The sequence below is a fragment of the Thermobia domestica genome, chromosome 2 (assembly GCF_964235325.1).
Source record: "Thermobia domestica chromosome 2, izTheDome1.hap1.1, whole genome shotgun sequence".
Taxonomy (NCBI): domain Eukaryota; kingdom Metazoa; phylum Arthropoda; class Insecta; order Zygentoma; family Lepismatidae; genus Thermobia; species Thermobia domestica.
This window is the reverse complement of record NC_137455.1, coordinates 88,043,647-88,059,566: the sequence shown is the minus strand read 5'-3', so window position 1 is coordinate 88,059,566 and position 15,920 is coordinate 88,043,647. Positions and strand designations below refer to the sequence as shown.

Below are 15,920 nucleotides of genomic sequence, written 5' to 3'. Positions count from 1 at the left end.
TTTGGTGTACGTTGTCGCGGTTTCCATTTCCGGTGGGAGAGCACGAAAAAAAAAATAATAATTTCACTATTATTCATTTTCATAATCATTCGTCTCCTTTACGCTGATGGGCATAACCGTGGAACGTTAACCTCCCCCCCCCCCCGAAAAAATAACTACGGATTTATTGGGTTGAATGTGTTAAAACACGAATACAAACTGTGTCCTTGAGGAATAACACTAAGTTTTCTCAATTTCCTTAACACTGAAACATTCATGCACATAATGATATACATCGACAAACACATGTTGTTATATACAGTAATGAAAACTCACTTTTCACAAAAGTTTAGCAAAAACGTAAAGATATGCATAAGCACAGACAAAAACTTATGCATCTGCACTAGTTTAGTGCGTTACGATGACTAATACTGCTAATCTAATCACTTTACTAGTCTCAATACTTTTCCAGTTTTTTTCAGACATTCGCCGACTGTTTGTTAGATCTGTTATGGAAACTTTGTGCACCTTACTGAACTGCCTTTGCGATCCTTGATTTTCTGAAGAAATATATTTACCATTAATTTTTTTATAAATTATATCTGATTCTGTTGAAATTGGAGCAAAAGATATTTGATTCTTCAGACTCGGGCAGCTCAGCTTTCTAAACAGAAAATACGACCTAATAGTTATGGAACTGCAAAAGGAAGGAAAAGTTCTCGTTCATGTCTCCTTAAACCTGAACGAAGCTCTCGCATCGTTCCACAAGAAAAGACAAAAATATGTTCCATAGCTCGTTACTTTAATGACAACCAATTCCAAAGAACGCATTCTTCACACTAATATTAAATTGGAGTGAAAGGACATTGTTAATTGCAGGAAAACAATCAGCTGAATCCGCACTATTTTTTAAAGGAATATACTTTTCCTGTGCTATTCTATAAAGTATCTCTAGCGTAGTTGAAACAAGAGTCTTATATATACATATATAATGTGTATATATGTTTCCAACGACGAATTTCCTTACCTTGTATCCAAATGCCATAACATAATTTTACTAAATATTGCAATTAAAGTGGCGTCTTCAAATTCATTGATACATATTGTATGAAAATGTCGCAGAAAACGAGGTGTGACAGCACTTCGTCCACCACCGGCGGGTGCCATAGCAGCCATCATCTGGAAATTTTAGACTCATAAATTTCAACAAAAGTTAAAAATATAGTACAAATAACAAATTTTACGTAAAATGTTCAAGGAAATGCATTCGTATATACTTCTATTCCAAGCGAAACACTATATAAAAAAGAATATTCTCTAGTGTACACCTGTGGGTCCTTTTTATATTATTATTATTATTATTATTATTATTATTATTATTATTATTATTATTATTATTATTATTATTATTATTATTATTATTATTATTAATAATAATAATAATAATAATAATAATAATAATAATAAACACTAACAGCTTTTGCAAGTGAAAACTCAATATTAGAAGTATAATTATTGAATATTTATTTATTTATTTATTTATTTATTTATTTCGGAAAAACAACACGAAAATGCCTAATTACTGTTTTCCATCATTGTATAGTAATACATTTTAAAATAGATATATAACATAATAATGCGGTCTCAATTGCATAGTAATACACTTTACAATACATATATAATAAAATAATAATATGATAGCAAAATATGTTTTATACGTTAAAATACACATAGCACGATATACAGCTAATTTATATAGAATGAAAATTTTGTTTATAACTAAAAATATCTATATATCTGGGTACCCTTGTGACATCTTATTATACAATATACAATTTTTTCTGACAAGCGATACATCCAATGCATTAGTTCTTTGCATTGAGAGATTAAATATGCATTATAGGGACTCGGTTGCTCTATGCGGAATGTGAATTTTGATTTCTGACAACAAATATTTTGAATCTATTGCACTATGAATTGTTTTAAGCAAGAAAGATAAAATGAAATGAGTTCTCCTACTTTCAAGTGATTATAATGAATATTTGTTTCGAACACCTTCGTATTTCTCAAATTTTGGATATATCCCTGTTTCTTTATATGTCAAAAAGCGCACGAATTTATTTTGAATGTTTTCGATTTTGTTTATATATTTCTTACTATTAGAACCCCATATTATCGCTGCATATTCCACCTTAGACCGTACATTGCCAATATATAATGTTTTGAGGACATTAGGTTAGGAAAATCACTTCCTAACCTCATCACAAAGCCAAGGTTCCTAAAGGCCTCACCAACTACTCTGTTGGCATGAATATCAAAGGGAGTTGCAATTAAAGAGCATAATTTTAATTGTATGCTATATTTGTTCTGTTTTTTAGGTGGTCTTACAAAGACTTACAGCAGTCATATAGATATATTGTAATTTGTAGAATGGATCGCTACATGAAGAACTAATACACTACGACAGTAAAATCTTACTATAAATATGGGAAAACCTCTATAGGCTCTAGTCCTAATTACACAGCGATCAGATACTGTATAATCACGGTTATATTCTGAACCACTGTGTGACTTCATTCTTCAAGGTTTCGTTAAGCCTTGCATATGAAACGAAACGAAATATTTCAGTTTATCGTCCGACGATTATGTCGATTAGGCTGAGAGAGACGATGATTAAGGCAAGTGAATGGTGATGGAAGAATCAGTGGAATGAAATGTGGAAGGAAACGGGAGTAAACCAAGAAAACCCACAATATTGTCTACCACAAACTTACTTGGACGGGGATCGAACCAGAGACTCCACCTACCAGAGATAAGAGCTCTACCACTGAGCCACCGTGACCCCACAAACACACCGTAGTCCAAGTGAGTACCCATTCAATGAATGGTGCCCATAAAATGTTTAGACAATCATTTTCAGATATTTCTATTATTATTAAAATGTTACAGAAATTAGAAAAAAATACCAAACTATTTCGATGGGGATAACGGCATACAGATCAATAGTACTCTTCATGAGATAAGCGACCGGTTTGAGCACTTTCAGTTCTCTATGGATTCATCAAATAATAACAGAAAAGATTACAAGAGAACAATAAATACCGTCAACGAGTTACATCCCACCTGTTATAATGAAATTACAAAAGGAAATTGACAACGAGTTACATCCCACCTGTTATAATGAAATTACAAAAGGAAATTGACAACGAGTTACATCCCACCTGTTACAATGAAATTACAAAAGGAAATTGACAACGAGTTACATCCCACCTGTTATAATGAAATTACAAAAGGAAATTGACATAAACCGTTCTATCACAACAAATGAATTCTAAAAACACACTATTTCTTCATTCTGGGGAAACAACACGTACCCAGTCCTACTATAAATAATGTTACAAATTCCTGGCAGATGGCGAGCAACAGGTAGTCAAGGTCATCAAAATCCAACAGGAAATGTAATTGAAGAATCACTGCCGAGAGCATTACAGTAGGCAAAATGTAGAAAACAGATGCAGAATAATTATGAGAATCGTGTTAATGTAATAGCGATACAAAACCTCGAAATTCTGCTTCGAAGATTTTCAACAGGCTTAAAATGATGAGTACTACACAAGTTTTGTCGAGACTGACACTGTCATTGATTGCTCCTGGAGAGCTGCAGGCTGTACACAGTAGAAGCACACTGCATGATTAAGACCGGTGCTTCTTGAATTTGGCGAAATACTGAAAGAAAGTGCTGACAGCCCTGAGCTACGGAATTTTTTAAAGATGTCAAACTCATGTGTACTCAGCAATCACCTAGGGAAAAAGCATAACAACAAAGTGAAGATTTTTTTTTTTTTTTTTTTTTTTTTTTTTTTTTTTTTTTTAAACCCATAGCATCAGAAGATAAAAGGTGGAATAAGCTTTAGAGCTAGGTGGATAACCGCTACAGAAAGATTACTTTTACTCATGGAAAGATGTTTACTGTTGAAGAATCGCTCAACCGCTAAATGACAGGATTTAAACTACAGGCTCTCGATCAACTCATGAGAAAAACTCGAAAGTACTGAAGGTCCGTTATCTGCTTCTCTATAATGGTTTGGCTGAGCATCCTGAGACGGAATTACTGAACTTTATTACCGTATAAAAGCAGTTATAGTGCGTCCAGTAAGAGAACGTCTCTGACAGCTCGCAGTGACATTGCCACTGCTCGCGTGTCAAGGTTTTTTTCGGTGCAACTGTAGTGGCAATTTAATTAATGGTATAAGATAGAGTGATCGTGGTTGGTAACACTGGTATGAAAGTAGGTGCTGCCATATCAGAGACCATGTGGTAAGAAACGTCAGAGACCATCTCTTGTTGGCCGTGCTATAACATCTGCAAATATTTACCAAGAAACAGTTTCGGAGCCTGTGGCCAAATAGTGGAACTTCCAAGAAGATTCTGCATCAACGTACAAGTCTCAGTCAACCCAAGAATATTTCGGCTGAATGTCCAGGACTTCGTATCTTCAGCAGATTGGTCTTCTAGCAACCCTGATTTTATTACACTAGATTATGTATAAAATACGGTCCATACTGCGGAAAACAGTGTTACTAGTCTTGACTTATGTAGAATTTAGTGGCAGCAACAGTTTTCAGTGGCACTTTGCGTAATGTGGTTGTGGGTAGCATCAGGGGACTAAGATTTATATGAAGATCAATAATAGATATTCTGAAAATGATTGATGAATTGTATTTATAATTATTATATGTTAACCATGTAGCAAGGGTAATAACGTATCTTTAAACTGTTAATAATCCGTTACAAGGTAAATTACTGGAAAACATTGAAATCTGAAAAGGGTGATATAATAAAAAGAATGAATAAGAATTACTGAAGTGTTAGAAAGAAAGTTTACCAAAGATAGTGATCACCAGAAGTGACAAAAAATAATTACATGAAGAACAAAATCTTGGTAGACACGAGTTTTAAAGAATAGGAAGCAGAGAGAAAGATTGAAAACTGAAGATTAAAAATTTTACCGATTTTATTTTAATGTTCCTACGATGAATAGCTTTAATAAAACTAAACTATTTCCTTTCGTCAGTTTCTTGCAGGTTTAAAACCCAAGATCCATCACTATATTCTAAACAATAAATTAACATAAAAATTACCTGGACGTCTATTATTCTCATGGGTGTAACTTCCTTCAGATGATACCATAACCAGTGATCCACCAACATACGTAACACCTCAATAGGAGGTTGAGCACCATAAGTCTCCTTTTCAGGCATATTTAAATCATCCACAAATATCACACAATGTTTTCCAAGTGGTGGTCCAAAGACTCCTAAATTCAAATAATACACAATCATCATTAATTTTGAGACAATCATTTAATTTTCCTCAGTCTATAACCCTGGGACTATATGTAACGAATGCTAAGACTCATTTGACTTAATTTCAAATTGCACACGAAATTGTCCTCTTTGTATCTAGGGCTGCACTACCACGTTAACCCTATGACTACTCGAAAAAGTAATATGATATGTACTAAGGGAACATAGAGAAGTTACTTAATGAACTGACATGAAGCATATCCATAAATAAGATAAGTACACATGTGTAATTCACTGGACTCTTTTTCATCTCAATTCTGAATACAGATAATGAGAAGACAAAACAAATGTCGAGCAAGGGAAACTTAAGAATAATTTTTCTTTAATACAAATCTTTATTCCTAAAGAGAATTTTTTAGACGTTATCACTAGTTACAAACGAAGAATATTAAAATCATTTCTTTAGTAACTATAAACATTATTTTTACATTGAGTTGAGTTGATTTTAGTTTAGCGTCCCTTTCGGCAGCGAGGCTATATGAGACTTGGACTTACTGATTAACGTAGAATCCGAACCACATGAGCTCCCGCCGGGAATGGAACCCGGATCTCCCACGCCAAAGACGTGTACGCTAACCGCTTAGCCATGAGGGAGCGGAATTTTAATTTTTTTTTTTTTAATTTAAGGGTACGAGCTGAGGAAAATAGAAAATCACTGCTGAAACGTCTGCGTTATTATAAAACTATTTTGGAAGCTTTGATAAGTAAGCTTTTGCCACTTTACTTATTACTTTACCTTTTCTTCTTCTATCCAGTTTAGCCATTATAATTTCTTGAGTTTGATTAGCTGAAGTCTTAGCAGAGAAGTTGATGATAAGAGGCACATAAACCGCTCTATCCACTTTGCGAAGCAGGAATTCCTAATAAAATAAAATAAAATAAAATAATAATAACCCGATGAAGAAGATCAACCACTATTATCGTTACTAACAACACTAACAACGAGGGGACTATCTGATACAGTCTGTTCACACCTACAGAAGCCCCGAACTCAACATTTTATTAACAAAAACATTATAAGCTATCTCCTCATTCAAATACCATCATTGATGTTAACGACGAAGATATGTAACGGTGAAACCTAAGAGAACTGAAGTATTTCTTCCCAGACACCTTCAAAACTTAAGTACAATTTTCTTTAACAAAGATAATGTAGTTTTCCGCTTACAAAAACAGTACTCAAACTATTCTATATGTACCGAAGTTCCAACAAAGGAATAAGTATGAAGTGAGTATGCACTTCCGTTAGCGAGTGCTCATTTAAAAAGCAATTTTTGATTTTAAATTTCGTAATATTCAGAAAGAAAGAATTTGGAATCTTTTTTTCCAAACATTCTTGAAAATAATAATAATAATAATAATAATAATAATAATAATAATAATAATAATAATAATAATAATAATAAGAAGAAGAAGAAGAAGAAGAAGAAGAAGAAGAAGAAGAAGAAGAAGAAGTAACCTCAGATTTTTCTTTCTTAAAACTACAAAACTATTACAAAAGACTGTTCTGTAATCAGCTCATCTTCTTGGAAGTAAGTGATACAAGACAATGTTTAAAAGAAAAACACCTCTAAAAGTGGCTACAGGATTGCAATACACTTCAAAACTCCCGCAAATTATAACGTACCACTGGAATAATGTCAAATACATGTGTGTACAATGGTAAGAAGAAACGAATATAAGCATGAACATAAAACAATCAAACTAAGTGGTATGTACACAGCTGTTTAGAATAGAAATACATTGAAAGTATTAAATAACATTTAAAATCGCTGACACCATCAAATCTGACCACTCTCTCCAGTATGCTCTCGGGAGACTGAGGAAAATCTTTAGTCAGGATGGTCGGTCGGAGCACGGTTCGTGCCCACGTTCGACCTACCCAAATGCCGTGTGGCAGGCAAGCACGCTACCCCTACATCACCGACTGGGTAAGAAATAATTAATATGTCTCGTTTCAACTCATCTGGAAATGTGACGATAAATGTGCTTCTGTTTCTAGAAAAGACAACAATTGAATAATGAGACAGGATCTAAGTGCCGCAACAAGTAGAATTGAATTGTATCATTCAAAGTTGTCTTAGTACCAAGCAGAATACGCTTGTAAAGAGTTTATAGCTTTAAAGTTATTGTTTCTGTTTTAAAGCACTCACATGGTCACAGTACCCGTTTAACTTGTACTACGATAACTCACATTTATCGACTTTTCTCTGGTTTTTGAGTTTTGGTACTTAGGCCCTTACTAATTTTATTTAATTTTCCTCTTGTCTCGTCTCGTTGACATCACTTAGCCATTAGTTTGCTGTGAATAAATTCAATTCAATTTCCTTTTTTCGTACCTGCCCCCTCCCCCTTTGATGGATACTTCACTGCCTTGGATAGACGTCGCGTGTGATCCTCCTCCGTATCCTTCATTGTGACCGTTACTTCTATTCTACTTGGTCCAGGATACACGCTTTCCTTCATTGCTGTCCAACAAAGACGTGGCAACGTATGTTTTTTCCTTCACCATTGGGAACTACACCAATGTAAAGCCCCAACAGTTGGTCCAATTCCGAAATTTTCAACATTTTAGATTGAAACCCCAAACTTTCCAATAACATTGCTCTCTTATCTCTTTTTTTGTATCTTCAATAGTTACCCAGAAGGCCTATGTAAACGGACCCTATATATATATATGGTTGAGAAATGAAAGTACATTACAAGAGGTAATGGAAGTGACCTTCATCACCTGTATACAATTCAAGGTGATGATATTCGTGAGTGTTGCTGCCAGAGCATTAAGCGTGACTGCCTGGATTTCACGGTGGATGATTCCACCACAGCCATACTTGCCATAAACGTGGGGCAGTTGCCCCACCTTGCTGATACCAACTAAGTGTCAGTTTCTCGCCATCCAACTGGTTTACATATTGATGAAACAATATCTGGTACACTTCACTGGTGACAGTAGTGTCAAAAAAATATTACCTTCTGTGAATGAAGGAGTTCTTCAACGACTGCATGCTGGTTGTCAGTAGTCCATAAACGTATGTTCTTGATTTCACGTATTCTTACATGTCTTAAAGAAACCACTTATCCAATACTGTTTCACCAGAAACACGCGCTCTTCCGCGGAATATCAATACATCGTCGGAATCAAAAAGCACCGGTGGAAGCAACTCACACGAAACACCACGAACAGTAAGCCAGGCTACACTCAAACACGAGACCCACACACAGCTCACGGAATATCATTGTTGCCATATTTCACAGATTTACAATGCTGCCACGTAGACGAGTTACGTGAGAACATCGGCCGTGAAATCCAGAGTCACACTCAATACTCTGGCAGCAACATTCACGAACATGCAGCGCGTGTTGAACTGTGTATACAGTTGGGGGAAGTCATTTCCAGCACCTCTTGTAATGTACCTTCATTTCTCAACCATAAAGATAGGTCATGTACAAATTTGGTTTCATATCCTCTTTTATGAAGATTTTTATTACACTTTTCCCGGGGCCCTCTTATGAGTGGGATACCCTGTGTGTATGGAGTGTTCTAAAAAAAAAAAAAAAAAAATGGTGCCCACGGACCACAGAGTATTCCACAGGTCAAAATACAGTAAAAATGTTATATGATGAAATTTCCTCTGGAGCCTCGTTTAGCAGCTATGAGGGATTGGGGAATCAAAATGTCATGATGTGGCAACGTCGCAGATTAACTTGGAACAATTATAATTATTCTACAAATGTATCAAGCACTTAAACTGATTACTACACTAGTAAGTGATGCTAATGTCAATTTATATCAACTTTAGCTGCCATTTGGGGCCACGGTGGCTCAGTGGTAGGGGGTTCGATCCCAGCTCCCGCCAAGTGAACTTTGTGGTGGACAAACACCGTATGCATGGGTTTCTTCGGGGTTATCCCGTTTCCTCCCACTTTCTTCATTCCACCGCTTCATTCAATTCTCATCATCACCGCTCCTTCAGCCTAGCTGGCATAACCGTGGGACGTAACTCTTAAAGATTTCATTTAGCTGCCATTTGGAAAAATTCGATGTAACTATTTGATAAGATTGGTAGATCTACTCTATGGTTCTTTATTTACGACGTTGCCACATGTAATTATTTAATAGATTAGTAGATCTACACTATGGTTCTTTATTTACAACGCTGCACATAGTGCAATTCGTGTCTCCAGCCGAGGACCCGAAAAGTATACTAATATATAGCTTTATTTTGACTTGTAGAATAGTGTTCTCTGGTCCGTAGGCGTCATTTTTAGAACATATGTTTTTTCGGTCCATTGCAGTTTGAGGATCTTTCCCCATAACCACATTTCAAAACTTTCTAGACATTTTTTTCCATTATCCTCAAATATCTGACTGCGCCATGTATCCCTTTACTTGAATCCAAACTGATGTTCACGTCCTTCTCCATATTCTTTTCTATTCTTTTCTATCACTTTCGTGTGACAAATAATGCTAGTTGTCCTATAGTTCTTACACTCTTTACACTTTGTCTTGTTTGGTAAAAGAATCAATATGATCTTAAGTAAATCCTCAAACCATATGACAGAATTACAAATTTTATCGAGTACACTGGTTATTCGATTAGTATCTTTTCTTGTAACTAACTCGTTCATACTAGATTCGCTATCTTAAATAACTTGAACTAGAAAAACAAATCACTGAAAAAAGCAACGTTTATTTTAAAATAATAACTGTGTGGCAGTTTCAGCCAAATAACTGAGCATATTAGCTTCATCAGACACTGTAAAAACTGTTATAGTTTTTACAGTGTCTGATGAAGCCAATGAAATGAAATGAAATCTTCGAGTTTTACGTCCCGTGGTTATGCCGGTTAGGCTAAAGGAGACGGTGATGATGAATAATGAATGAAATGGTGGAATGAAGAAAGTGGGAGGAAAAACACCACAAAGTTTACTTTCTGATGAAGCCAATATGCTCAGTTAGTTGGCTGAAAATGTTACACAGTTATTATTTTAAAATAAACTTTTCTTGTAGAACTTCGAACCCTCTGATGGCATACTATTGCAGCCAATTGCTGCATTGGAAATATGAATATTATAATTATATTTTGCTTGAAAATATACTCATTATCCGTAGGTTGATCATCTGCTCAAGTTCACCACTCTTCAATAAAATTGATGGTGGCCAATACAAATAGGTTTCATTGTATTATTACTTTTAATATTGTTATTCCAATATGGGAGACTACATTCTCCAAAATAATCCTCTGTATTCGCTCCAGCACGCCCTTCACATGTCAGTGGATAAGACCACTAAGAGATTCAAACTATTAACACGATCGAATTATTTATTGGAAATTCTAGTAAATATCACATTATTAACCCATTTAAATATAAAAGCAACTTTAAGGAAACGCCTTATTTAAACATACTTACTGTAATATATGCCGATTTTCCTGTTCCGGTTGGCCCGCAGAACAGAACTGCCTTTTGGTGAGTAACAAGAAGCTTCATTAATGCCATATTGCGAACTGTTTCTACAATGGGTACTATAATCTTGTTGACAGGAATATCTCGTGGAATAGGTGGTGCTGATGCTAATTCTTCTTCCCATTTCTTCCATTTTCCTTTACCCTTAAATAAAACGAACATTATAATGATTATAAATGACTTTCTTTCCTTTAGTGAATTGTTCTCGTATAGATATTTCTACCTCTATCTACTTCAAAGTCTTAACTTTCTATTTTGAGTTCTGATAACACTTTTCTAAAATTGCCCAATTGCGTACATGGAAGTATATTTTAAGGAATCTAATGTTTTCTAAGGAATCCTACACTAACCTTCTTATGCCTAATTTTTAATATTCCAGATGCCCTCAGGATAAATGAGTAAAAAGCTGAGTGAAATTACAGTAGTAACAGTGTCATGAGTATCCGCTGTCAAAAACTTAAACGAAATACATCGTGTTTCAAAACGAATGATTGGATTTTGGACGGTAATAATTACAGAACATGGGGCGTGCCGGAAAAGAAATGAGTGTTGTTTGAATGAGCTGGCCTAGGAGTTTTAGAAAATCGTCGTTAGATGTCAGTCAATGCGTCTTCTCAGTTTGCAGTCAATCAGAAGTAAGATTGCGTCCGCTCAATGGAGGGCGTTTTGTGTGCTGCAGTTTACAAAGACTGAGTCAATGATTTCGGTCCAGCGTGTTTTTCGTCGGCGTTCTGGCATTGACCCGCCTGCACCCAAAAATATTCGTGGTTGTAGAATGCTTGTGCAAAGGTAAGAGTCCATGTCAGCCTCGCACTTCCGATGAAATGGTGAAAACAATTCGGCAAACGTTTGAGCGGAATCCGCAAAAGTGCTGCTGCTGGTAGACACATAGAGCATTTGTAATAGCTAGACTTCGGCCTGATGTGATATTGATATGCTCTATAAACAGAAATTCGTTTTAGGTGTTTTGGGGTAAAAGAGCAGTTTTCTAGTGCATATATTTGCATATTTCGAAGGTTAATGCATGTTTATGTCGTTACTCATATAAATGCATATTTAAAGAAACTACTAAATTGATATTTTTTTAACGTCCAACTTCCCTCATAAATGGAATTTCAGGTTTCTAATATAAAGAGACTCAAGATCTTTAAAAGGTTCACTGTTGTCAGTTTAGAATATCTTCAAGGGTCATGCGAAAGGACAGTAAGAAAAGGGTGAGTGATTCGTCCTCCCGGCAATGACGCATGACTGTCACCTTTTTGGGAGAAAATATAAATATCGGTGTCAAATCACCTACAACCAAATTTCCACGTTACCCATCTCGGAAGTTAAATTTGTTACTCTTGTGTGTGTGTGTGTGTGTGGATTTGAAATTGGTGATCCTGTAGCAGTATAAGAATACCAAAAGAAAAATCTGGGTCCATTTAGTTGTAGTACATCTTCAAATTCGAATTTTAATTTGATCAGAATTTTGTCCACTTTTGTCCACCCAAGAAAAAATGTAACATTCAAATTAACAAAGAAGGACCATTTCACAATTTCGGCCACTTCGATCATGTGCAGTGCGAAATCTTCAAATTCGAATTTCAACTTGCTCAGAATTTTATCCAATTTTTGTCCATTTTTGTCCACCCAAGAAAAAATTTTTGTACCATTCAAATAAACGGGGGAGGGTCATTTCAAAATTTCGGCTACTTCGATCACCTGTAGTACATCTCTAAATACGAATTTTAATAAGCTCAGAATTATGTCGAATTTTTGAACATTTTTGTACAACCAGGAATAAATTCTGTACCATTGAAAAACCAGGGACGATCATCTAAAAATTTGGCCACTTCCATCACCTGTAGTGAGACCTTTTCAAATTCGAATTTCAACTATCTTGGTGGTACAAAAATCTACAAAAAAATAGGGAAAATTCTAAGCTAGTTAGAATTTGAATTTAAAGATAACACACTAATGGTGATCGAAATTGCCAAAATTTTAAAATGCCCTCCTTTATTAATTTGAATGGTACAAATGTTGTTGGTCAAAAATGTACGGAAATTGGACAAAATTCTGAGCTAATTAAAATTCGAATTTGAAGATGTCACACTACAGATAATCGAAGTGGCCAATTTTTGAAATGACCCTCCCTTGTTTATTTTAATGGTACAAAATGTTTTGTTGGTGGTATATGAATGCACAAAAACTGAACAAAATTTTATGCTTGTTAAAATTCGAACTTAGAGATGCACTACAGATGATCGATGTGGCTGAATTTTGAAATGGTCCTCCCTCGTTTATTTGAATGGTATAAAATTTGTTCTTGGCTGTACAAAAATGGACAAAAATTGGACAAAATTCTGAGCTAGATAAAATTCAAAATTGACAGTCGCACTACAGGCGATCGAAGTGGCCGAAATTTTGACATGATCCTTCCTCATTTACTTGAATGGTACAAAATTCGTTGTTGGGTGGACAAAAATGGACAAAATTCTGAGATAGTTAAAAGTCGAATTTGAAGATGTCACATTACAGGTGATCGAAGTGGACGAAATTTTGAAATGGCTCTTCTTTAGTAATTTGAATGGTACAATTTTCTTTCCTGGGTGGACAAAAATGGACAAAATTCTGAGCAAATTAAATTCGTAAGGAGTTTATAGAACTATGAAACAACCCAGATGTGACTTTTTTTTTTTTACAGGAAGACAGAATTCATCCCAAAGAAACTATTGAAAAATTATTTCGGAGAGAAATGAATAATCCTTTTGAAATTGAGCTCTAAATCAATTAATTAAAATATTTGCTTTACAAAATCTAAAACTTGTCACAGCAGTTCTGAGATAAGTTCCCAAATTTTCCTTTAAGAAGTTAATGAGAGTATTTAAATATAAGCTTGTGTTGCTTTGATACGCACTTCGGTCTTTCAAAAGTAACTTTCCTACTAAGTCTTCTGTTATGTTTTCGATAACTTTATCTTCTTCCCATTCATGCTCCATGTCTCGCTCAAATCACTTTATTCCATTTAAAGTATCAATATTGTAATTATTGCTGTTTGAAACGGACAATGTTACGCTAGAAGAAAATATTCTAGTGTTTACATATAATTGGATACAAAAATTACTATCAAGTGGATTTATTTTCTTTTAAACAAGACCATAAGTTTTTTGAATACAGGCTTTTAATACAGTAAAAACTGCCTTCAGCAGGCCCCTTATTAAACGGAAATTTATTTTAAACGGAAATATTTCACGGTTCTATGAATTTAAAGGTTGTGTTAAATTCTCTTGATTAGGCGGAACCTGTGTTCCGAACATCGAATGTTAAAATATACTTTTTAACGGAAATTTTCAAGTTCCGGAATGCAGCGTTTAGAAAAATTTTAGACATTCTGTGAGAGGTTAGGTATATGAACTACGTTGTCTGTAAAGGGCTTCGTTTACTTGTTACCCTACACATTTAACCTTTAGTCCATCGCCATATAAGGCCCTAGATACCGTGCGAGTATTTGAACGAAGTGCAATTGACATAGTAATTTCCAAATACCAATAACTCGTTCTCTAGCTGGCCTAGAGACATGGAACAAGGAGCATAATATATACACAATAGATCAAAAGGGAGCCAAAAGTAGAGGGAGGAGCGCTAAAAAGGGCAAAGCATCTACATTTTGTCTTTGACTTTGAAACCGTATGTAGTTTTTTGTTCACTGTAAGTTTAATGTGTATTAATTCGTAGCAAAAATAAATACTGTAATTAAATACGGTAGGCATATGTACAACATTTTATTTGATCTCACTATGTTCATTATATGTATATACGTTATTTTTTTAAAGCATAGATCTATCTTCGTTAACTTGAAAACCTTTAACGGAAATTTTTCGAGTCCTGTTCAATTTCGCTAGGTAGGTTTTATTATATGCTTATGCCAGAAATGTTTATTTATTTCTCTGAGTATATTTAGTCTTTATTCACAGATACTTGGTGCATTCTTTATATATATTACTTTGACATACTGACTGTGAGACGAAACAGACTTCGCCAAGACCAATCGGACAAGCATTTCTTTGAAACGCACAGTGAATAGACAAGAAGAATCCTGGCATAAAATTCTTGTCTAATGTAAATAAAGTGTTCCTCGGAACAACGATTCCTCGGAACAACGACACACGAATTTCAGATTTATCAGCAAGTAACACTGCTTCTTTGAAATGCTGTCCCTTAACGACCCGTGACACGGAAAGAACATTCTCGATGTACAGTAATGTTTTGACTGATAAATGCAGGTTTTTGCAGAAAATACCGAAACTACATATTTGTGTATTGTAGCATGAATGCATCATAGTTATACACCAACTATGTGTAGTTCGAGTAATACAACTTTTTTTCTTTAAACATAATAAAATTCCTCACTTAACTTTAGCTTTTGATTTGTGCATATTTACTATTTTTAGTGCATATTTGCATATTTTCAGTGCATATTTTCGTGATTTTAGCGCATATTTGCATGCATATTTTGTCGTTTTTTAGTGCATATCGATCTGAAGTCTAGTAATAGCATAGCTAAAACTTGAAGATTTTGTGAGTATTTTGCAATTTCTCTCATTTTTGTAATATGCTTCTATCAATACATATGAACTTTTAAAATCAGGTCATTCTTTTTGAAACACCCTGTACACCTAAACCAAAGAACTAACAATTATGCCACTAGTAAAAATGCCCACGCTTGGATAAAATTTTAATTGCACTTTTTATACTAATTTGCGGATAATAAATCTAATGACTAATTTACAAGGAAACTATTTTTAAACATATTCTTCCACGGGGTCAAGAGAAAAGTGACCTCGAAATTGGAATCTTTGAAGTATCTCTTATCCCATTGGTAAAAACATCCACGCTTGGTTACATTCCAAATTGCTTTTATTACACTATTTTGAGAATGATGAATCCAATAGGACTATATTCAAACATTTCCGTCCATTGGACCACAAGAAAAATTACCTCAAAATTGGGAATCTTTGAATTACCACTCATCCCAGTGGTGGAACACCCCAACCCAATGGTCTTTCTTATACTAATTTGAGACCGTTGAATCCAATGGAACTACTTTTAAACATACGTGTCCATGGA

At 34.8% G+C, this 15,920-nt stretch overlaps 1 protein-coding gene across 4 annotated transcripts in view; it reads right to left on the bottom strand.

Annotated features, from left to right (window-relative positions):
- Nucleotides 1–15,920, bottom strand: part of Dhc36C (Dynein heavy chain at 36C) — a 365,150-nt gene that overhangs the window by 185,214 nt on the left and 164,016 nt on the right. For all 4 annotated transcript variants that reach the window (XR_014128870.1, XR_014128871.1, XM_081743777.1 and 1 more), the window contains 4 exons: nt 10,758–10,955; nt 6,082–6,205; nt 5,121–5,296; nt 1,007–1,158 (listed from right to left, as the gene is read on the bottom strand). Coding sequence is in view for 2 of the 4 variants with exons in the window: in XM_081743777.1 (XP_081599903.1) it covers nt 1,007–1,158; nt 5,121–5,296; nt 6,082–6,205; nt 10,758–10,955 (650 nt within the window). In the remaining 2 variants the exon portion in view is untranslated. The remainder of the gene's footprint in view (nt 1–1,006; nt 1,159–5,120; nt 5,297–6,081; nt 6,206–10,757; nt 10,956–15,920) is intronic.